We start from the raw sequence: 23,514 nt of genomic DNA, 5'->3' as shown, positions 1-23,514 counted from the left end.
CTGCTGGTGGGGAAGGAGACCAGACTACAGAGGGAGTTTACCTGCTGGTGGGGAAGGAGACCAGACTACAGAGGGAGTTTACCTGTTGGTGGGGAAGGAGACCAGACTACAGAGGGAGTTTACCTGCTGGTGGTGAAGGAGACCAGACTACAGAGGGAGTTTACCTGCTGGTGGTGAAGGAGACCAGACTACAGAGGGAGTTTACCTGCTGGTGGGGAAGGAGACCAGACTACAGAGGTAAAGAGGGAGTTTACCTGCTGGTGGTGAAGGAGACCAGACTACAGAGGTAAAGAGGGAGTTTACCTGCTGGTGGTGAGACCAGACTACAGAGGTAAAGAGGGTGTTTACCTGCTGGTGGTGAAGGAGACCAGACTACAGAGGGAGTTTACCTGCTGGTGGTGAAGGAGACCAGACTACAGAGGTAAAGAGGGAGTTTACCTGCTGGTGGTGAAGGAGACCAGACTACAGAGGGAGTTTACCTGCTGGTGGTGAAGGAGACCAGACTACAGAGGTAAAGAGGGAGTTTACCTGCTGGTGGTGAAGGAGACCAGACTACAGGGGTATAGAGGGAGTTTACCTGCTGGTGGTGAAGGAGACCAGACTACAGAGGTAAAGAGGGAGTTTACCTGCTAGTGGTGAAGGAGACCAGACTACAGAGGTAAAGAGGGAGTTTACCTACTGGTGGAGAAGGAGACCAGACTACAGAGGTAAAGAGGGAGTTTACCTGCTGGTGGTGAAGGAGACCAGACTACAGAGGGAGTTTACCTGCTGGTGGTGAAGGAGACCAGACTACAGAGGTAAAGAGGGAGTTTACCTGCTGGTGGGGAAGGAGACCAGACTACAGAGGTAAAGAGGGAGTTTACCTGCTGGTGGTGAAGGAGACCAGACTACAGAGGTAAAGAGGGAGTTTACCTGCTGGTGGTGAAGGAGACCAGACTACAGAGGGAGTTTACCTGTTGGTGGGGAAGGAGACCAGACTACAGAGGGAGTTTACCTGCTGGTGGGGAAGGAGACCAGACTACAGAGGTAAAGAGGGAGTTTACCTGCTGGTGGTGAAGGAGACCAGACTACAGAGGTAAAGAGGGAGTTTACCTGCTGGTGGTGAAGGAGACCAGACTACAGAGGGAGTTTACCTGCTGGTGGTGAAGGAGACCAGACTACAGAGGGAGTTTACCTGCTGGTGGGGAAGGAGACCAGACTACAGAGGGAGTTTACCTGCTGGTGGTGAAGGAGACCAGACTACAGAGGTAAAGAGGGAGTTTACCTGCTGGTGGAGAAGGAGACCAGACTACAGAGGTAAAGAGGGAGTTTACCTGCTGGTGGTGAAGGAGACCAGACTACAGAGGTAAAGAGGGAGTTTACCTGCTGGTGGTGAAGGAGACCAGACTACAGAGGTAAAGAGGGAGTTTACCTACTGGTGGAGAAGGAGACCAGACTACAGAGGTAAAGAGGGAGTTTACCTGCTGGTGGGGAAGGAGACCAGACTACAGAGGGAGTTTACCTACTGGTGGTGAAGGAGACCAGACTACAGAGGTAAAGAGGGAGTTTACCTGCTGGTGGTGAAGGAGACCAGACTACAGAGGTAAAGAGGGAGTTTACCTACTGGTGGAGAAGGAGACCAGACTACAGAGGTAAAGAGGGAGTTTACCTGCTGGTGGTGAAGGAGACCAGACTACAGAGGGAGTTTACCTGCTGGTGGTGAAGGAGACCAGACTACAGAGGGAGTTTACCTGTTGGTGGGGAAGGAGACCAGACTACAGAGGTAAAGAGGGAGTTTACCTGCTGGTGGTGAAGGAGACCAGACTACAGAGGTAAAGAGGGAGTTTACCTGCTGGTGGTGAAGGAGACCAGACTACAGAGGTAAAGAGGGAGTTTACCTACTGGTGGGGAAGGAGACCAGACTACGGAGGTAAAGAGGGAGTTTACCCAAAAGGGCTTTGTAGATGAACACATACACATGTATATTTCTGTGCATATAAAGTGAGGTCCAACCTACCATTTGGTACAAGAAGCAATAGTGGGCGAGTGACTTGGAATTTGTAATAAAGCTCAAGGATGCATGATAAACAGAGTCCAGTCTCTGTTAGACAGAGGAGGCTGCATGATAAACAGAGTCTCTGTCAGACAGAGGAGGCTGCATGATAAACAGAGTCCAGTCTCTGTAAGACGGAGGAGGATGCATGATAAACAGAGTCTCTGTAAGACGGAGGAGGATGCATGATAAACAGAGTCTCTGTTAGACAGAGGAGGCTGCATGATAAACAGAGTCCAGTCTCTGTAAGACAGAGGAGGCTACATGATAAGCAGAGTCCAGTCTCTGTAAGACAGAGGAGGATACATGATAAACAGAGTCCAGTCTCTGTAAGACAGAGGAGGCTGCATGATAAACAGAGTCCAGTCTCTGTCAGACAGAGGAGGCTGCATGATAAACAGAGTCCAGTCTCTGTAAGACAGAGGAGGATACATGATAAACAGAGTCCAGTCTCTGTAAGACAGAGGAGGCTGCATGATAAACAGAGTCCAGTCTCTGTAAGACAGAAGAGGCTGCATGATAAACAGAGTCCAGTCTCTGTCAGACAGAGGAGGTTGCATGATAAACAGAGTCCAGTCTCTGTAAGACAGAGGAGGCTGCATGATAAACAGAGTCCAGTCTCTGTCAGACAGAGGAGGCTGCATGATAAACAGAGTCCAGTCTCTGTCAGACAGAGGAGGCTGCATGATAAACAGAGTCCAGTCTCTGTAAGACAGAGGAGGCTGCATGATAAACAGAGTCAAGTCTCTGTCAGACAGAGGAGGTTGCATCCATATACAAGAAGTCACCATAATCAATAACAGAGAGAAAAGTGGCCTGAACAACCTTCTTTTTAGTCATAAGCGGGAAACCTTATTATGAAAATAAAAACCCAATTTCAATTGAAGTTTTGTCACAAGATTATCCACATGAACTTTAAAGGACAACTTGTCATCCAACCACATACCTTGGTATTTGTAGGATGACACTTTTCCAATGGATAAGCCATCAGATGTGACAATGCTAAAGTTCTCTGGCAGAGTTCTAGCTCTGGTAAAAGGTCATGAACTTAGTTGTTTATACATCCAAGACCAGTTTGAGACCATAAAGGGAGGCCTGCAGTGACTGAAAAGCAGTCTGCAGCTCTTCAACAGCCTGAACCAGAGAAGGAGCACATGAATATAGAACTGTATCATCTGCATATAGATGGAACTTTGCTGGTTGCATCCCATTTCCCAAATCATTGAGAACAACACAGGAGCTAAAATGGAACCCTGGGGCACACCTTTATTAATCTCTAGACAGCTAGACTTGTGATTGTCAGTATATAACACATTGTGTTCTGTCAGAAAGATTAGTTCCTAAACCAATTTACTGGCCCTTCGCTGAGACCAATGTTACTGAGACTAGCTAGCAACAATTCATGGTCAACTGAATCAAAGACCTTTGGATAAATACACAAACACAGCAGCACAACGTTGCCTTTTTAATCAAGTGCATTAATGATGTCATGTGCCACTGCCATAGCTGCAGTTGTGGTGCTGTGCCCCGATCTAAAGCCAGACTGAAACTCGCTCAGTATATTATTTTCAATTAGGAAGTGTTTTAACTGTGAGTTCACTAGGGATTCATAGACTTTGGCTAGGATAGGGAGTTTAGAGATAGGACGATAGTTCTTAGCATCTGAGGGATCTCCACCTTTTAGCAGTGGGTGGACATAAGCTGATTTCCAAATGCTGGGTATAGAATTGGTCAAGAGACTCAAGTTGAAAATGTGAGCCACAGGTTCTGTGATAATACCAGCTGCTATATTTAAGAGGTAGGGGGGTCCAGGTTGTCTGGACCTGCAGACTTTTTAGTGTCTGTAGCCTTTAGTTCTTTATAGACCTCAGCATAAGAAACAGGCTCAAAGTTCAAATGGTTGACATGAGGGCCTGTATCATAGTTGACTGTAACAGAGCTGACATTAGAGGCCTGGGCCCCACCATTATCAACAAACTGAACCAACAGATATGAAGTGCTTGTTAAAAACCCCAACAATATGGGCTTAATCCTTCACTTCATTAGAATCCGTTATTAAATGGTCAGGAAGGAGGAGACATTAGAACCTGACACTGATCTGATTGGCTTCCAGAACATGGTAGGGTTGTTTAGGTTCTCTGTGACTGCATCTAAATAGTCATCTGACTGATGTGGACTTCCTGATCAATCCTGGGCATTTGTTTCTTAGCGCTCTGAAGGAGGCCCAGTAAACAGGAGCATTTGTATGTCTAGCTTGAGCCCAATAGATATTTCTGTTTCTAATTCATTCTGCCAAGTTATCTGAAAACCAGGCATTGTTCCTTCCACTGATTGTAAATTTATTCACAGCGGCATGCTTATCACAAATGGACACACATTCCACATAAAAATAGTCCCAGGCAGTGTCAACATCGGGAATCAGATTCTGTCTATTTTATGGTACAGATCATGTAAGAACGCTTGTTCATCAAACTGTCTAAAATGTCTTTTAAAAATATAACAGGGTTTGGTTTTGGTCATTTTTTGGTATTTCCATCACAAGCTTTTGCACAGCGATCACTGACGTCATTACAGAATATCCCAGTCGATGTGTATTTGTGAGGGGTATTCGTTAGCATAATGTCCAATAGTGTTCATTTGTTTGGTGCGCTGGGATTCGGTCTTGTAGGCACATTAATTAATAGAGCGAGATTCAGAGAGTCAAACAGTTCTTTAAAAAGAGTCAGATACAGATGTAAGCATGTCCCAGTTCAAATCTCCTAAAATAACGAATTCAGAGTAATTTAGATGGGGAAGGACATCAGAAAGAGAGGTAAGTGCGTCTCCCGAAGCTGAGGGCGGTCTGCAGCAGCCGAGGGCGGTCTGTAGCAGCCGAAGGCAGTCTGTAGCAACCCGAGCACGGTCTGTAGCAACCCGAGGGCGGTCTGTAGCAGCCGAGGGCGGTCTGTAGCAGCCGAGGGCGGTCTGTAGCAGCCGAGGGCGGTCTGTAGCAGCCGAGGGCGGTCTGTAGCAGCCGAGGGCGGTCTGTAGCAGCCGAGGGCGGTCTGCAGCAGCCGAGGGCGGTCTGCAGCAGCCGAGGGCGGTCTGTAGCAGCCGAGGGCGGTCTGTAGCAGCCGAGGGCGGTCTGTAGCAGCTGAGGGCGGTCTGTAGCAGCCAAGGGCAGTCTGTAGCAACCCGAGGGCGGTCTGTAGCAGCCGAGGGCGGTCTGTAGCAGCCGAGGGCGGTCTGTAGCAGCCGAGGGCGGTCTGCAGCAACCCGAGGGCGGTCTGTAGCAGCCGAGGGCGGTCTGTAGAAGCCAAGGGCGGTCTGTAGCAGCTGCAGGTCAGGCAGCAGGCAGGTTTGCCAGCCTGCCAGCTTAGTGGAGTCTGCCACTAGCACAGTCAGTGTAGTCAGCTCAGCTATCACCATTGAGACAGTGTCAGTAATAAATCCTGAAAAAGCCGAACCTTGACCCAGATTTTTTTTAATTTTTTTTTAACTATCGGCCTATATCGAATCTCCCATTCCTCTTACAAACATTTTAGAAAAAGCTGTTGCACGGCAACTCACTGCCTTCCTGAAGACAAATAATGCATACGAAATGCTCCAGTCTGGTTTCAGACCCCATCAGTACTGAGACTGCACTGGTGAAGGTGGTAAATTACCTTTTAAAGGCATCAGACCAAGGCTCTGCATCTGTCCTCCTAGACCTTAGTGCCGCCTTTGACACCATCGATCACCACATTACTTGGAGAGATTGGAAACCCTAATTGGTCTACATAGACAACTTCTTGCCTAGTTTACACTGACAATTTCTTGCCTAGTTTAGATCTTACCTGTCAGAAAGATATCAGTTTGTCTCTGTGGATGATTTGTCCTCTGACTAATCCATTTTAAGTTTTGGAGTTCCTCAAGGTTCCGTTTTAGGACCACTATTGTTTTTACTATATATTCTACTTCTTGGTGATGTCATTCAGAAACACAATGTCAACTTTCAATGCTATGCGGACGACACACAGCTGTATATTTCGATGAAACACGGTGAAGCCCCAAAATTGCCCTCCCTGGAAGCCTGTGTTTCAGACATAAGGAAGTGGATGGCGGCAAACGTTTGACTCTTAATTTCGGGAAAAAACAGAGATGTTAGTTCTAGGTCCCAAGAAACAAAGAGATCTGCTGTTTGATCTAACACATGGTTGTACAGTTGTCTCAAATAAAACTGTGAAGGACCCCGGCGTTACTCTGGACCCTGATCTCTCTTTTAACGAACCTATCAAGAATACTTCAAGGGCAGCTTTTATACATCTCCGTAACATTGCAAAAAATCTGAAAAGCTTTTTTGTCCAAAAATGATGCAGAAAAACTCATCCATGCTTTTGTCACTTCTAGATTAGACTGCAATGCTCTAACTCTTCGGCTACCCACTCTGGCCATGTATTTAGTGCTTTCTCTATCTGGCTGGTCCCCCTCTCCATTGGGATTCTCTGCCTCTGACCATATTACGTGGGCTGAGACACTGGCTTGCAAATGCTCCTCCATGCCATCCCTAGGAGTGGTGAATCACGTCGTGCCAGGATTTTTTCGCTATACTTGACTTGAGTGGGTTGAGTCACTGAGGTGACCTTCCTGTCCAGTTTTGCGCCCACTCGGGCTTGTGCGGTGGAGGAAATATTTGTGGGCTATACATAGCCTTGTTTCAGGGTAGTACGTTGGTGGTCTGTTGATATCCCTCAAGTGGCGTGGGGGCTGTGCTTTGGCAAAGTGGGTGTAGTTAGTATATCCTACCTGGTTGGCCCTGTCCGGTTAGCCCTGTCAGGGGGTATCAGCAGACGGGGCCACATCCCCCCCCCGTCTCAGCATATGCTGCAATAGTCTATGAGCAAGGGGGCTAGGGTCAGTCTGCCCTATCTGGTGAAATTCTCCTGTCTTCTCTGTCCTATACTCCCTCCTAATTCTCCAATCTCTCTCTCTCTCTCTCTCTCTCCCCTCGCCTCCCGGAGGACCTGAGCCCTAGGACCATGCCTCAGGACTGTGACTCCTGGCTGTCCTCAGTCCACCTGGTCATGCTGCTGATCCAGTTTCTGCTGTTTTGCTTGTGGCTATGGAACCCTGACCTGTTCACCGGACGTGCTACCTTGTCTCGGGCTTTTTGTTTTCGACCCTGCTGGTCATATATGAACGTTTGAACACCCTGAAGAATGACTGGGCCTTAAAATGGTCATGTACTGTTTTATTCTCCACTCGGGGACAGCCAGAAGAGGACTGGCCACCCCTCAGAGCCTGGTTCCTCTCTAGGTTACTTCCTAGGTTCCTGCCTTTATAGAGAGTTTTTCATAGCCACCGTTCTTCTACATCTTCTTTGCTTGCTGTTTGGGGTTTTAGGCTGGGTTTCTGTACAAGCATTTTGAGACATCTGCTAATGTAAAAATGGCTTTATAAATAAATGTGATATGATTTGATCAAGAGTGTCTGTCCTTCTGTCCATCCTTCTGTCCGTCCTTCTGTCCGTGCGTCTGCCCGTGCGTCTGTCCGTCTATCTGTCCATCTTCCTGTCCGTCCGTCTATCTGTCCATCTTCCTGTCCGTCCGTCTATCTGTCCGTCCGTCCGTCCGTCTGTCCGTCTGTCCGTCCGTCCGTCCGTCCGTCTGTCCGTCTGTCCGTCTGTCCGTCTGTCCGTCTGTCTGCCCGTCTGTCCGTCTGTCTGTCCGTCTGTCTGTCCGTCTGTCTGTCCGTCTGTCTGTCCGTCTGTCTGTCCGTCTGTCTTCCTGTCTGTCCGTCTGTCTTCCTGTCTGATCAAATACAAATCTTAGAATCAACTACCAGAAGGGGACTCCTACGGTAGATACACCTATAGCTCATCTCTTGGCAGAAGCACCGTAGACTACTTTATCACTGACCTCAACCCAGACTCTCTCAGAGCGTTCACAGTCAGCCCACTGACACCCCTATCAGATCACAGCAAAATCACAGTTTACCTGAACAGAGCAAAACTCAATAATGAAGCATCAAAACCAAAGGAACTGAATAATATTAAGAAATGCTATAGATGGGAAGAAGTGTAAAAAACAAAAAAACAATTAGGCAACAACAAATTCAACTCTTATTAGACAACTTCCTGGAAAAAAAAATTCACAGTAATAGTAAAGGTGTAAACTTGGCAGTAGAGAAACCTAAATAGTATATTTAACCTCTCAGCTTCCCTATCAAATCTAAACATTTAAAGCAGAAAACGTAAGAACATTAACAAAAATGACAACTGGTTTGATGAAGAATGCATAAAAATCGAGAAACCTATCCAACTAAAAACATGAGCCTAAGCCTTCAGATTCTAGTAGGGTGAGGCCGGATGCTGCAGACGGTTCTAGTGCTTGTCACGCCTTGACCATAGAGAGCCTTTTTTTATTCTCTATTTTGGTTAGGTCGGGGTGTGACTAAGAGGGGGGGGGGGGGGGGGGGGGTGTTCCTATCTAGGTTGTTTAGTTCTATGTTGGACTGGTATGGTTCCCAATCAGAGGCAGCTGTTTATCGTTGTCTCTGATTGGGGATCATATTTAGGTAGCCATTTCCCCACTGTTTTGTGGGATCTTGTTTTGAGTTACAAATGTTTCTTTTTTTGTTGATTGTAAGTTTCACTTAACCAGTTATACATTAGGGGGCGCTATTAAAAATTTGGGTTGAAAAACATTCCCGTTTTAAACGAGATATTTTGTCATGAAAATAATAAAATTCCAACCAGGAAGTGCCGCATTTTTTGAAACCGCCTCATGCCAATGACTCCTTATATGGCTGTGAATGAGCTATGAATTAGCTTACGTTTTCCACGTATTCCCCAAGGTGTCTACAGCATTGTGACGTCGTTTTAGGCATTTCCATTGAAGAATGGCCGTAAGGGACCATATATAGCATGTGGTCACATCTCCCGCAGAAAATCTCGCGTAAAATACTGAGGTAGCCATTTTTCCAATCACTTCTTATGAGAAACCAATTGCCTCGACGGATATATTATCGAATATATATGTTAAAAACACCTTGAGGATGGATCCTAAACAACGTTTGCCGTGTTTCTGTCGATATTATGGAGCAAATTTTGAAAAAAGTTTGGCATTATAGTTGCAGCATTTTCCGGTCGATTTCTCAGCCAAGCATGATGAAGAAACAGGAGCTATTTCGCCTACAAAAATAATATTTTTGGAAAAAAGTTACATTTGCTATCTATCTCGGAGTCTCCTGAGTGAAAGCATCCGAAGTTCTTCAAAGGGAAATTATTTCATTTGGTTGCTTTTCTTATTTTCGTGAAAATGTTGCCTGCTGCCTGCAGAGCCTAGCATAGCATTATGCCATGATAAACTTATAGAAATGCTTGTCTAGCGTTGGCTGTAACGCATATTTTGAAAATCTGAGATGACAGTGTTGTTAACAGAAGGCTAAGCTTGTGTTTGAATATATTTATTTCATTTCATTTGCGATTTTCATGAATAGGAAAAGTTTCTAGGGGTATTTATGTCCGCTGCGTTATGCTAATGCATTGGAGGCTATGATTACGCTCCCGGATACGGGATTGGTCGTCGCAAGAGGTTAATAAATTATGTGGAACGCTGCGCCTTGGTCCATCTCTCCACACAACCGTGACAAGTGCCCTCACCAATTCATCTTGACTTGAAGAAAGTGGTGCTTAAGCTGCATCCCTGCCTCACCCCACGGCCTTGTGGAAAAAATTTGCCAATTTTTTTGCCAATTTTAACGTCACAATTGTTATTTGTGTACATGAATTTTGGAATGTTGCATGTTTTTCCCCAACACAGTTTTCCATTCATTTGTATAGCAGACCCTCATGCCAAATTGAGTCAAAACAGCATGAGAAGACTTTGCCTCTCTCTCTCCCCGAAGAGCTATGGGCCATGGCACAAGCCATGGATTCTTTGTGTCTCTCTCATTCTCTGATCATACCTAGATTAGTAATGCCTTGTAATGTTTATTCATGCTTTGTAACTTAAGCTTCGTGCCTTGTATGTGAATCCATTAATTTACCCTATGTGATTAAATATCTGCCTTTGATAGACAGTTCTTATTCCTTTGTTGATAGCCAATTCCTATAACTAAACGATAGTCTCTTGCATGTTGCTAAATCCATCTACAGTTGAAGTCGGAAGTTTACATACACCTTAGCCAAACACATTTAACTCAGTTTTTCACAATTCCTGACATTTAATCCTAGTAAACATTCCCTGTCTTAGGTCAGTTAGGATCACCACTTTATTTTAAGAATGTGAAATGTCAGAATAATAGTAAAGGGATTTATTTCAGTTTTTATTTCTTTCATCACATTCCCAGTGGGTCAGAAGTTTACATACTCAATTAGTATTTGGTAGCATTGCCTTAAACAATTTAAACTTGGGTCAAACGTTTCAGGATGCCTTCCACAAGCTTCCCACAATAAGTTGGGTGAATTTTGGCTCATTCCTCCTGACAGAGCTGGTGTAACTGAGTCAAGTTTGTAGGCCTCCTTGCTCACACACACTTTTTCAGTGCTGCCCACAAATGTTTTATAGGAAAGAGGTCAGGGCTTTGTGATACCACTCCAATACCTTGACTTTGTTGTCCTCAAGCAATTTTGCCACAACTTTGGAAGTATGCTTGGGGTCATTGTCCATTTGGAAGACCCATTTGCGACCAAGCTTTAACTTCCTGACAGATGTCTTGAAATGTTGCTTCAATATATCCACATAATTTTCCTTTCTCATGATGCCATCTATTTTGTGAAGTGCAACAGTCCCTCAAGAAGCAAAGCACCCCCACAAACATGATGCTTCCACCCCTGTGTTTCATGGTGGGGATGGTGTTCTTTGGCTTGCAAACCTCTCCTTTGTCCTCCAAACATAATGATGGTCATTATGGCCAAACAGTTATATTATTGTTTCATCAGACCAGAGGACATTTTCCTAAAAAGAACAATCTTTGTCCCCATGTGCAGTTGCAAACTGTAGTCCGGCTTATTTATGGCGGTTTTGGAGCAGTGGCTTCTTTAACTGTCGGTATATAGATACTTTTGTAGCTGTTTCCCCCAGCATCTTCACAAGGTCCTTTGCTGTTGATCTGGAATTGATTTGCACTTTTCACACCAAAGTACGTTCATCTCCAGGAGACAGAATGTGTCCCCTTCCTGAGGGGTATGACGACTGCGTGGCCCCATGTTTATACTTGCATACTATTGTTTGTACAGATGAATGTGGTATCTTCAGGCATTTGGAAATTGCTACCAAGGATGAACCAGACTTGTGGGGGTCTACAATTTCTTTGGGCTGATTTCTTTTTATTTTCCCATGATGTCAAGCAAAGAGGCACTGAGTTTGAAGGTAGGCCTTGAAATACATCCACAGGTACACCTTCAATTGACTCAAATGATGTCAATTAGCATATCAGAAGCTTCTAAAGCCATGACATAATTTTCTGGAATTTTCCAAGCTGCTTAAAGGCACAATAAACTTAGTGTATGTAAACTTCTGACCCACTGGAATTGTGATACAGTGAATTCTAAGTGAAATAATCTGTCTGTAAACAATTGTTGGAAAGAATTACGTGTGTCATGTACAAAGTAGATATCCTAACCAACTTGCCAAAACTATAGTTTGTTTACAAGAAATGTGTGGATTGGTTGAAAAACGAGTTTTAATGACTCCAACCTAATTGTATGTAAACTTCCAACAAGGAACTGTATATGTAGTCAGATAAAAAAATGTAATAGGCTAGTTGCTTAGTCTTGTTACAGGTCGCATTTGAGGTAAACACAGTATAATAGATGTAATGTAAATGTTATGTTTGTGCGCATCAGATCGTACACAGATCATATATTAGCATAATGCTAATTTTCTAATAAACAACTTGGTTGGGTTCATTCGAGTGACTGATTGACTGTACACGGGAGGAATTCTCACAATCACTGTATAAGCAATTTGGCAGTACGCCCAGAACATTGCTCTGGGAACTAAAATTAGTATCTCAGTTTCAAGGTCTCAGCTTTGAGAGAAGAAGCCTCGTGAGCTAACGGTCAGTCACATGCAGAAACCAACGTTAATAATGAACAATGTAAATCATGCCTATATAACTTGTCTGTGTAGCTTTACATAAGAGAACTGAAGGCATCGCCCTGGGGGAGCTTCTGACCGACTTGTACTGTGTGTGCAGTGTTTGTTGTAACCCCTCCAGTTAACTGATAGTAACGAGTGATTCATTTAATACTGACTTCAGGTTTCGCTGGTGTTGAATTCCCACCGCATAAACATTTGAACCAATATTACCGCACTACACACCTCCATGTAGTGTACTACTGACAGGTAACACCTCTTCAGTCATTGTCAAACACATGCAAGGCATGATTTCCTCCATTGTGAAAAACAATTAAGAACTTAATGACACACACACACACACTCCACACCTTTGGTAGGATCTGGTCTTAACTCCATTCTCCATAGACCGCCAGTGATTAAATAAGATGAAGGCAGTGAGATGTGAAAGAATGGATGAAGGAGTGTGAAAAGAAAGGAAAGAGGCATGAAGGGAGGTGAGAACAAATAGATTGAAGGATCAAGTGAGCAGGGAAAATAATTGATTGGATTTATATAGCACTTTTCTACCAACTGAGGGACTTTTACATAGTAAAGGGGAAACTCACCTCATCCACCACCAATGTCCAACCATTTTGTGCCAGAACGCTCACCACTCATCAGCTATCAGGTGGAGAGTGATATATGCCAATTAGGAGGATGCGTAGGTGGCCATGGTGGAATGGGGCCAGATTGGGAATTTAGCCACGACACTAGGGTTAACAGCCGTACTCTTACGAAAAGTGCCATGGCATTTTTTTTTTAATGACCACAGAGAGTCAGGATACCAGTTTAACATCCCATCCGAAAGATGGCACCCTATGCAGGGCAATGTCCCCAATCACTGCCCTGGGATTGCCTTAGACCAGAGGAAAGAGTGCCCCCTACTGGACTTCCAACAGCATCTGGTCTCCCATCCAGAGATCAACCAGGACCAACCCCCCCAAGCCAGCAGTGGGATGCAGGGTGGTATGCTGCTGACATAAGGGGATGAAAGAACAGAGGGAACGATCAAGTGAGGCGGGAAAGAGGAGGGAGTGAGGAATGGGGGAGGTGGGTAAGAGAAGGGAGTGAGGGATGACGGAAGATGGGTAAGAGAAGGGAGTGAGGGATGAGGAGAGATGGGTAAGCGCAGGGAGTGAGGGATTAGGGGAGGTGGGTAAGAGGAGGAAGTGAGGGATGAGGGAGATGGGAAAGAGGAGGGATTGAGGGATGAGGGGAGGTGGGAAAGAGGAGGGAGTGAGGGTTGAGGGGAGGTGGGAAAGAGGAGGAAGTGAGGGATGAGGGGAGGTGGGAAAGAGGAGGGAGTGAGGGATGAGGGGAGGTGGGAAAGAGGAGGGAGTAAGGGTTGAGGGGAGGCGGGAAAGAGGATGGAGTGAGGGATGAGGGGAGGTGGGAAAGAGGATGGAGTGAGGGATGAGGGGAGGTGGGAAAGAGGAGGGAGTGAGGGATAGAGGGAATACTCCATTATATAATGGCTTGCCTCACTCACCTCTTTGAACATGTTCATGAATCGTGCTCCGAAGCGCCAGGGTTTGTGTCTGTGGCACTGCAGTGAGCTGACAGTGATCTGAGTGGAGAGCTGGGAGGCTGCTGCCACCATGTACACAGCATCATACATCAACGCTGCCTCAGTCTGGAAGAGATGTGTTTTAAAAAAGTTGGCTTTAATTGATCTCAATAGTGTACGGCAGGGGTAGGCAACCCTGGTCCTGGAGGACCACAGGCACTTCATGTTTTTGATTTACAGAGCCTTCAGAAAGTATTCATACCCCTTGACTTATGCCACATTTTGTTGTGCTACAGCCTGAATTCAAAATGGATTAAATATATTGTTCCCTCACACATCTACATACAATACCCCATAATGACAAAAGTGAAAATATGTTTTTAGAATTTTTTTGAAATTGATACAGAAATATCTAATTTACATACTGTAAGTATCCACATCAATACATGTTAGAATCACCTTTGGCAGCGATTACAGCTGTGAGTCTTTCTGGGTAAGTCTCTAAGAGCTTTGCACACCTGGATTGTACAATATTTGCACCTTATTCTTTAAAAAATGATTCAAGCTCTGTCAAGTTTTCTGTTAATCATTACTAGACAGCCACTTTCAAGCCTTCCAATAGACTATAAAGTAGATTTAATTCAAAGTTGTAACTAGGCCATGCAGGAACATTCAATGTCGTCTTGGTAAGCAACTCCAGTGTATATTTGTGTTTTAGGTTATTGTCCTACTAAAAGGTTAATTAATCTCCCAGAGTCTGGTGGAAAGCAGACTGAACCAGGTTTTCCTCTAGGATTTTGCCTGTCCTTAGCTCCATTCTGTTTCTTTTTTATCCTGAAAAACTCCCCCGTCCTTAATGATTACAAGCATACCCACAACATGATGCAGCGAGCATTGCAAAATAAATTTAGAAATTTATGTTATTCAATTATTACACACCAACGAGCGTCTGATTTGCCAGGGGCTAGGAGGGTTCTATTTCTGACGAAGATCGCGCTGCAAGTCCTGCCTCTTCCATCTCCTCATTGGTTTACAGAAGCAGATACCCACGTGCCATCTCCTCATTGGTTATACCCACATGGGTGACTCAAAGACGAGTGAGGTCAGTGGCTGTAATGTACCTAATTTATGAAAGTTGCCAATCGCAATATAAAGTCAAGAGAAGAAAAAGCCTGGAAGGAAGAGAGATGACTAGAAACGATTCGGTTGACTGTTTTTTGTGTGGATTAATTTGGCGGCGTAGAGGACCTTGTGCATTTCAGTTAAAATAACAACTCTATGTTTATATCCCAGGACAAATTAGCTAGCAACAGCAAGCTAGCTAAATAAGACAAATTAGTTAGCAAGTGCAAGCTAACTAGCTAAAGTGCCATAAATGTTGAATGCTTTTTGACCTGTCCTCAAATTGATATAATTGGTTCAGAGTTTGTTTTGATATTTTAACCTGCGTGTTGTGATCGTGTTTGGTGTGGGGGAACAAAATAAATGTATGCACGAAGGCGCACGCGCGCAGTCGGTTTGGGTTCCGTGTAAGGATATGTGGACAACTACAAATACCTAGGTGTCTGGTGAGACTGTAAACTCTCCTACCAGACTCACATTAAGCATCTCCAATCCAAAATTAAATCTAGAATTGGCTTCCTATTTCGCAACAAAGTATCCTTCACTCATGCTGCCAAACATACCCCCGTAAAACTGACTATCCTACCGATCCTTGACTTCGGCAATGTCATTTACAAAATAGCCTCCAACACTCTACTCAGCAAACTGGATGCAGTCTATCACAGTGCCATCCGTTTTGTCACCAAAGCCCCATATACTACCTACCACTGCGAACTGTATGCTCTCGTTGGCTGGCCCTCGCTTCATATATGTCGCCAGACCCACTGGCTCCAGGTCATCTATAAGCCTTTGCTAGGTAAAGCCCCGCCTTATCTCAGCTCACTGGTCACCATAGCAGCACCCACCCGCAGCACTTGCTCCATATTTCACGGGTCACCCACAAAGCCTATTTCTCCTTTGGCCGCCTTTCCTTCCAGTTCTCTGCTGCCAATGACTGGAACAAATTGCAAAAGTCTGGGGTCTCATATCTCCCTCACTAACTTTAAGCATCAACTGTCAGAGCAGCTTACAGATCATTGCACCTGTACATAGCCCATCTGTAACCCATTTTGCTTCTTTGCACCCCAGTATCTCTACTTGCATCTTCTGCACATCTATCATTCCAGTATGTAATTGCTATATTGTAATTATTTCGACCACTATGGCCTATTTATTGCCTTACCTCCCTAATCTTACCTCATTTTCACACACTGTATATAGACTTTTCTATTGTGTTATTGACTGTATGTTTGTTTATTCCATGTGTAACTCTGTGTTGTTGTTTAAGTCACACTGCTTTATCTTGGCCAGGTCGCAGTTGTTAATGAGAACTTGTTCTCAACTGGTCTAAATGGTTAAATAAAGGTGAAATAAAAAAACAAAAACATGATTTCGGATTGCCGTGTAACATGAGCTGGTCTGTATAGGTAATCCTTTCTAACACATTCTTTTTTGAAAGATATCACGTGGTAGAACTGCATAATTGTTGTACTCCACTTTCTGGAGGACCGAAATCAGATAAATTTGAGTTTTATTGCAAATATGCAGACGGACTCGGAAAGAGAACACACAGAAGACTGTTGTATAAAACACCTATCTCCGCAGTACATCTTCAAACCAAGGGCAACCGTGACAGAAAGGGAGAAGCATCCGTCCATGTATACGGGTAAAATGATCTAGTTAGCTACATTTTCAGATATTAGAAGTTTCAAATTTTGTCAGGAAGGCGTTTTTATTTCACGTTAAAGTGTACTGTTAGCTAGCTAACGGTAGCTGGCTGTCTAGCTAGCTAACATTACGTGTATGTAGTAATATTATTTGTATCTCAGAGGTATTTGCATTGCTAGCTATAGCCTAATGTTAGTTAGCTAACATTGAACCTGGTTGAATAGCAACCTGCAGATAGGTAGTAACGTTATGAGTTGGGATTATGGTTCATTGTTTAGCTAGCTGGCTACATGTCTTAACAAAAGACTCCACTATGAAAGTAACTATTTAAAAATAATGTTTATGATGTCACTACGACAAATGTTGACAGATGTAGCTGGTAAATTCGCTCTGGCTATCAACGCCGATTTCAAAGCACTCTCGTCTGAGTGTGCTAGTGCACAGAATAACTGACAAATTTACGAATGCTCAACACCCATTGAATATGACCGGTGTCAGTAAACGTTGACAAAAAAGCATAATAAAATTATTGCTGGCAGCACAGTTGCAGTCACCAACGCTCTGGATAACATAAAAACAGCCTAACCAGCTCTGCTAGGGCGAGTAAAATGGTCAGTGAGCTGTTCTCCCAATTGTGTCTGGAAGTAGCTAGCAAGCTAGCCAACGTTAGCCAGTTAGCTTGGGTGCGTGACTGCTGTTGTTCGGTCAGAACGCTCAGATCAACCCTACTCCTTGGCCAGAGCGTCCAGTGTGCGCTCTGAACGCTCCGAGAGCGAAACGCTCAGAATTTACGAACAGACAATCTGACAACGCTTTGAGTTAACCAACGCCCAGAGCACACTCTGACACTCCAGAATAAATTTACGAACACACACGTATTATAAACCAGCCTTTAGTCTTGAACTCTTTGGTTGTTTAGTCCACGGCCTCACATGTGAATCCTTAAAGAGATGGGTGGGGCTAAAGCTTAAAAGGGTGTGAAAGATGCTGAAGAGCTCTCCAGTAGGTACCAAAACATTCAAGGTGCATTTTCTCAAAAGTGAGGTTATAAGTTTATCAACTTTCAAAGCAAAACGACTTTCCAATTGTTCCTCAACTGTAGTGTATGATCTATCATTTTCTAGCTCTGAGTCTCTACTTTAATCCAATGTAAAAAACACATTTTCAAATTTTGCTACATAAGCCCGAAACAAGCCGGTCGGTAATATATTAAATTGAATACTTCTCAACAAAATCCCATATTTTGGTCGCATTAACCTTGTCAACATTTGGCCAACGTACCGTCATCATGCCATCCAGCATGCCCGTCTCTGGTTTGGGCGGGGCTTGCTGGCGCTCCATGGACCACTTGTCGACCACGGAGGCGACCTGGGGGTTGTCTATGTTGAGGAGGCGGAACCCGGTCATGTTCACACCGCTGTACCTGTACGGCTCCAGGTCCAGAGCAAACAGGTCCTGAAGAGGAAGAAACACCTGGAGTTTAGTAACAAACAGGCCCTGAAGAAGGGGAAACACCTGGAGATTAGTAACAAACAGGTCCTGAAGAAGGAGAAACACCTGGAGATTAGTAACAAACAGGTCCTGAAGAAGGAGAAACACCTGGAGATTAGTAACAAACAGGCCCTGAGGAGGAAGAAACACCTGGAGTTTAGTAACAAACAGGTCCTGAAGAAGGGGAAACACCTGGAGTTCAGTAACAAACAGGTCCTGAGGAAGGAGAAACACCTGGAGTTTAGTAACAAACAGGTCCTGAGGAAGGAGAAACACCTGGAGTTTAGTAACAAACAGGCCCTGAAGAGGAAGAAACACCTGGAGTTTAGTAACAAACAGGTCCTGAAGAAGGAGAAACACCTGGAGTTTAGTAACAAACAGGTCCTGAAGAGGGAGAAACACCTGGAGGTAGTAACTAGCTATTTTCTGTGTGGTCAGTCAGTGGCACAAGGTTAAATAACGTGGTCAGGGTAAACTCCAGACTCCTATAACCCTCTCAACGATTGACCTTTCAGCCCTATTAATAATCCTCAAAACGATTGACCTTTCACCCCTACCTACAATCCTCAAAACAATTGACCCTTCACCCCTACCTATAATCCTCAAAACAAATGGACCTTTCACCCCTGCCTATAATCCTCAAAACAATTGACCTTTCACCCCTACCTATAATCCTCAAAACAAATTGACCTTTCAAAGGATATACTCAGAGAGACTCCAAACAATGGGAGAAGAATGTAATATGTATTACCATGGCATTTGAGAAAAGTGCACATGTTACTATTCCGTTAGATTTCAACACTGTGTTCACCAGCAGTCTTAATATTACCCGTGTCCGGATACCCGTGTCTAGATACCCGTGTCCGGAGACCCGTGTCCGGAGACCCGTACTTGAGGTCTGAATTGTAAAGATTTTGGGTATGTGAAAAAAATTAAGTTGTATAGTATGTGACATGTCTAAAATGTAGTAGGCTTTAAATGCCAGTATTTCCTACTCATTTAGGCTTTTCATCTAGTAGAATTCTCTGCACACTATTGAGGAAGATAAATCGAAATTTCCGAAACCCACGTGTTTTGACAATAGCTGATAATCAGCTGAGGGGGACGCGCTGTACCAAAATTAACCAATGGCAGGAATCAATGCAATTGCACATTTAGATGAGGTTGTCACGCCCTGACCTTAGCGAGACGTTTTATTTCTCTATTTGGTTAGGTCAGGGTGTGATTTGGGTGGGCATTTCTATTTCTTTGTTTTTGGCCCGAGTGTGGTTCCCAATCAGAAGCAGCTGCCTATCGTTGTCTCTGATTGGGAATCACACTTAGGCTGCCTTTTTCCCACTTAATGTTGTGGTTAATTATTTATTTTCTGTGAGTGTTTGTGTGCGCCACGGTCGGTTTCTGTTTTACCTGGGTTTTTTTTTGTGAAGGTTTCACTCCTATTAAAGATGTGGAACTACATGCACGCTGAGCCTTGGCTCATTTATGACAGGGAGTTTGAAGACAGCAAACGTGACAGAGGCATTCTCAGTAGCAGGAGACAAGTACTCTGGTTATTTGTTACTTACTGCATTCATTTTGACCAAACAGTATGTTCTGAATGGTACGTATTGCGATGAATACGATTAGTACACAGTGTGCCGTTTAGACACACGGCCTGAATCAAAGTAATAAAACAATCTTCTTACCAGAGTAGTGAAGAAGAAGTGGTAATACTCAGTCATCATCCCCATGGACATGATCTGTATAGGAGAGACGGAGAGAATGAGTCCCAAAGGGCACCCTATTCCCTATATAGTGCACTACTTTTGACCAGGGACCCATAGGGCTTTGGTTTAAAAAGAAGTATACTATATAGCAAATAGGATTCCATTTGGGACCGAAGAGATAGACAGAGCTCAGCTCACACACCGCTAGTGTTCTGCCCAAGCCAGCACAAATCACATTTACTAGCTTAAACTCCATCCATCCATAACTATAGCCATACCCCTGGGCCCACTGCAAATTACACACTTCCTCCGTTTCTAGCAGGGGCTCATTTTGTTTGGTATGCACGCTGTGCATTTAGGTGACTGTATGAGTAATAAATGTCTCAATTGGTACACATTCGTGTGGTGTTTCCATTAATCTGTTTCACAGCTACTGGTTTTAAATGTGTGTGTCTGAATAGAAACAAGCTCAATTTGGCATTGGAAATGAACATACTGTAGGATTTCTGCAGGGGATAGAAAATCGACTAATCTGTCTGGCCACAAAATCCAAACTGGAATTGTGTTAAAGAGGAAAGGAGATGAAAGTAGAGGAAGGGAGAGGGAAGGAAAGGAAAGGAGAGGAGAGGAAAGGAAAAGAAAGGAGAGGAGAGGAGAGGAAAGGAAAAGAAAGGAGAGGAAAGGACAGGAGAGGAAAGGAAACGACAGCAGAGGAAAGGAGAAGAAATTATAGGAAAGGAGAGGAAAGGAGAAGAAAGGAGAGGAAAAAAGAGAGGAAAGGAGAAGAAATTATAGGAAAGGAGAGGAAAGGAGAAGAAAGGAGAGGAAAAAAGAGGAGAGGAAAGGAGAAGAAATTATAGGAAAGGAGAGGAAAGGAGAAGAAAGGAGAGGAAAAAAGAGAGGAAAGGAGAAGAAATTATAGGAAAGGAGAGGAAAGGAGAAGAAAGGAGAGGAAAAAAGAGGAGGAAAGGAAAATAAATTATAGGAAAGGAGAGGAAAGGAGAAGAAAGGAGAGGAAAAAAGAGGAGGAAAGGAGAAGAAATTATAGGAAAGGAGAGGAAAAAAGAGGAGGAAAGGAGAAGAAATTATAGGAAAGGAGAGGAAAGGAGAAGAAAGGAGAGGAAAAAAGAGGAGGAAAGGAGAAGAAATTATAGGAAAGGAGAGGAAAGGAGAAGAAAGGAGAGGAAAAAAGAGGAGAGGAAAGGAGAAGAAACTATAGGAAATGAGAGGAGAGGAGAAGAATTATAGGAAAGGAGAGGAGAGGAAAGGAGAAGAAAGGATAGGAGAGGAAAGGTAAGGAGAAGAAAGGAGAGGAGAGGTAAGGAGAAGAAATTATAGGAAAGGAGAGGAGAGGAAAGGAGAAGAAAGGAGAGGAGAGGTGAGGAGAATAAATTATAGGAAAGGAGAGGAGAGGAGAAGAAAGGATAGGAAAGGAGAGGAGAGGTAAGGAGAAGAAAGGATAGGAAAGGAGAGGAGAGGTAAGGAGAATAAATTATAGGAAAGGAGAGGAGAGGAGAAGAAAATATACGAAAGGAGAGGAAAGGAGAAGAAATTATAGGAAAGGAGAGGAGAGGAAAGGATAGGAAAGGAGAAGAAAGGATATGAGAGGAGAGGAGAGGAGAGAAGAGGAGAGGAGAGGGGAGAAGAGGAGAGGAGAGGAGAGGAAAAGAGAGGAAAGGAGAAGAAAGGATAGGAAAAGAGAGGAGAGGAAAGGAGAAGAAAGGGCAGGAAAGGAGAAGAAAATAGAGAAAAGGACAGGAGAGGAAAGGAGAAGAAAGGAGAGGAGAGGAGAGGAAAGGAAAGGAGAGGAAAGGACAGGAGAGGAAAGGAAACGACAGCAGAGGAAAGGAGAAGAAATTATAGGAAAGGAGAGGAAAGGAGAAGAAAGGAGAGGAAAAAAGAGAGGAAAGGAGAAGAAATTATAGGAAAGGAGAGGAAAGGAGAAGAAAGGAGAGGAAAAAAGAGGAGAGGAAAGGAGAAGAAATTATAGGAAAGGAGAGGAAAGGAGAAGAAAGGAGAGGAAAAAAGAGAGGAAAGGAGAAGAAATTATAGGAAAGGAGAGGAAAGGAGAACAAAGGAGAGGAAAAAAGAGGAGGAAAGGAAAAGAAATTATAGGAAAGGAGAGGAAAGGAGAAGAAAGGAGAGGAAAAAAGAGGAGGAAAGGAGAAGAAATTATAGGAAAGGAGAGGAAAAAAGAGGAGGAAAGGAGAAGAAATTATAGGAAAGGAGAGGAAAGGAGAAGAAAGGAGAGGAAAAAGAGGAGGAAAGGAGAAGAAATTATAGGAAAGGAGAGGAAAGGAGAAGAAAGGAGAGGAAAAAAGAGGAGAGGAAAGGAGAAGAAACTATAGGAAATGAGAGGAGAGGAGAAGAATTATAGGAAAGGAGAGGAGAGGAAAGGAGAAGAAAGGATAGGAGAGGAAAGGTAAGGAGAAGAAAGGAGAGGAGAGGTAAGGAGAAGAAATTATAGGAAAGGAGAGGAGAGGAAAGGAGAAGAAAGGAGAGGAGAGGTGAGGAGAATAAATTATAGGAAAGGAGAGGAGAGGAGAAGAAAGGATAGGAAAGGAGAGGAGAGGTTAGGAGAAGAAAGGATAGGAAAGGAGAGGAGAGGTAAGGAGAATAAATTATAGGAAAGGAGAGGAGAGGAGAAGAAAATATACGAAAGGAGAGGAAAGGAGAAGAAATTATAGGAAAGGAGAGGAGAGGAAAGGATAGGAAAGGAGAAGAAAGGATATGAGAGGAGAGGAGAGGAGAGGAGAGGAGAGGAGAGGAGAGGAGAGGAGAGGAGAGGAGAGGAGAGGAGAGGAGAGGAGAGGAAAAGAGAGGAAAGGAGAAGAAAGGATAGGAAAAGAGAGGAGAGGAAAGGAGAAGAAAGGGCAGGAAAGGAGAAGAAAATAGAGAAAAGGACAGGAGAGGAAAGGAGAAGAAAGGAGAGGAAAGGAGAAGAAAGAAGAGGAAATGAGAAGAAAAGAGAGGAAAGGAGAGGAAAGGAGAAGAAAGGATAGGAAAAGAGAGGAGAGGAAAGGAGAGGAGAGGAGATGAGAGGAAATGAGAAGCAAAGAGAGGAAATGAAAGGAGAAAAAAGGAGAAGAAAAGGAGAAGAAAAGCGAAAAGAGACGAAAGGAAAGGAGAAGAAGGGAAAGGAGAGGAAAGGAGAAGAAGGGTAAGCAGACATACTGACCTGTTTGAGTACGTCTGCGGAGGTCTGGTAGGAACAGTCGAAGATAACATAGAACTCTTTCCCCTTCTTCATCTCCTTTAGTAACGGCCGGGCGTCTTTACTCTCCGTCGGCAGCTGGCGAATCTTAATCTTGATGCTGTACCTGGACGGAGCTTTGATCAGCTCCTGAAGACGAATTAACCCTGGGACAGAGAAAGGGAGGGAAATAAAAACAGATATGTTATGGGTAAAAGGGCTTTACAAACCGATCTTGGTTCAAAGCAGATTTAAGATACAGTCCGGGGGATCTTAAAGCACTTACAAATTCCTAACATATCATACGATTTGGATGACGTAGGTCAAAGCAGTAAATTCAAAAGTGACCCTTCAGATCAGACAACGTGTTTGAGAGATCAGTGAAGGACGAAACCAAACTTCAGCAATACTATAATATGACTGGAGAAGAACCAAACCCAAGGCAGCCCACATGCACCTCTCATGCACACATTTCAATTGAATACATTCAGTTGGACGACTGACTAACGTTAGGTATCCCCCCTTTCTCTTTCCCTTATTGATGTCACTTGTTAAGTCCACTTCAGTCCGTGTAGATGAAGGGGAGGAGACGGGTTAAATTAGAATTTAAAAGCCTTGAGACAATTGAGACATGGATTGTGTCTGTGTGCCATTCAGAGGGTGAATGGACAAGACAAAAGATTGAAGTGTCTTTGAACTGGGTTTGGTAGTAGGTGCCAGGCGCACCAGTTTGA

At 44.1% G+C, this 23,514-nt stretch overlaps 1 protein-coding gene across 1 annotated transcript in view; it reads right to left on the bottom strand.

Annotated features, from left to right (window-relative positions):
- The window catches only part of LOC110508097 (glutamate receptor ionotropic, kainate 1), a 121,274-nt gene that overhangs the window by 31,862 nt on the left and 65,898 nt on the right, over positions 1–23,514 (bottom strand). Inside the window, exons 5-8 of the mRNA XM_036965396.1 lie at positions 22,766–22,947; positions 19,567–19,620; positions 17,672–17,845; positions 13,604–13,747 (exon numbers count right to left, since the gene is read on the bottom strand). Of these exons, the coding sequence (XP_036821291.1) occupies positions 13,604–13,747; positions 17,672–17,845; positions 19,567–19,620; positions 22,766–22,947 (554 nt within the window). The remainder of the gene's footprint in view (positions 1–13,603; positions 13,748–17,671; positions 17,846–19,566; positions 19,621–22,765; positions 22,948–23,514) is intronic.

Source organism: Oncorhynchus mykiss, chromosome 27 (genome assembly GCF_013265735.2).
Source record: "Oncorhynchus mykiss isolate Arlee chromosome 27, USDA_OmykA_1.1, whole genome shotgun sequence".
Classification (NCBI taxonomy): Eukaryota; Metazoa; Chordata; class Actinopteri; order Salmoniformes; family Salmonidae; genus Oncorhynchus; species Oncorhynchus mykiss.
The sequence above is the reverse complement of the archived record's forward strand: the minus strand, read 5'-3'. Positions and strand labels throughout refer to the sequence as shown.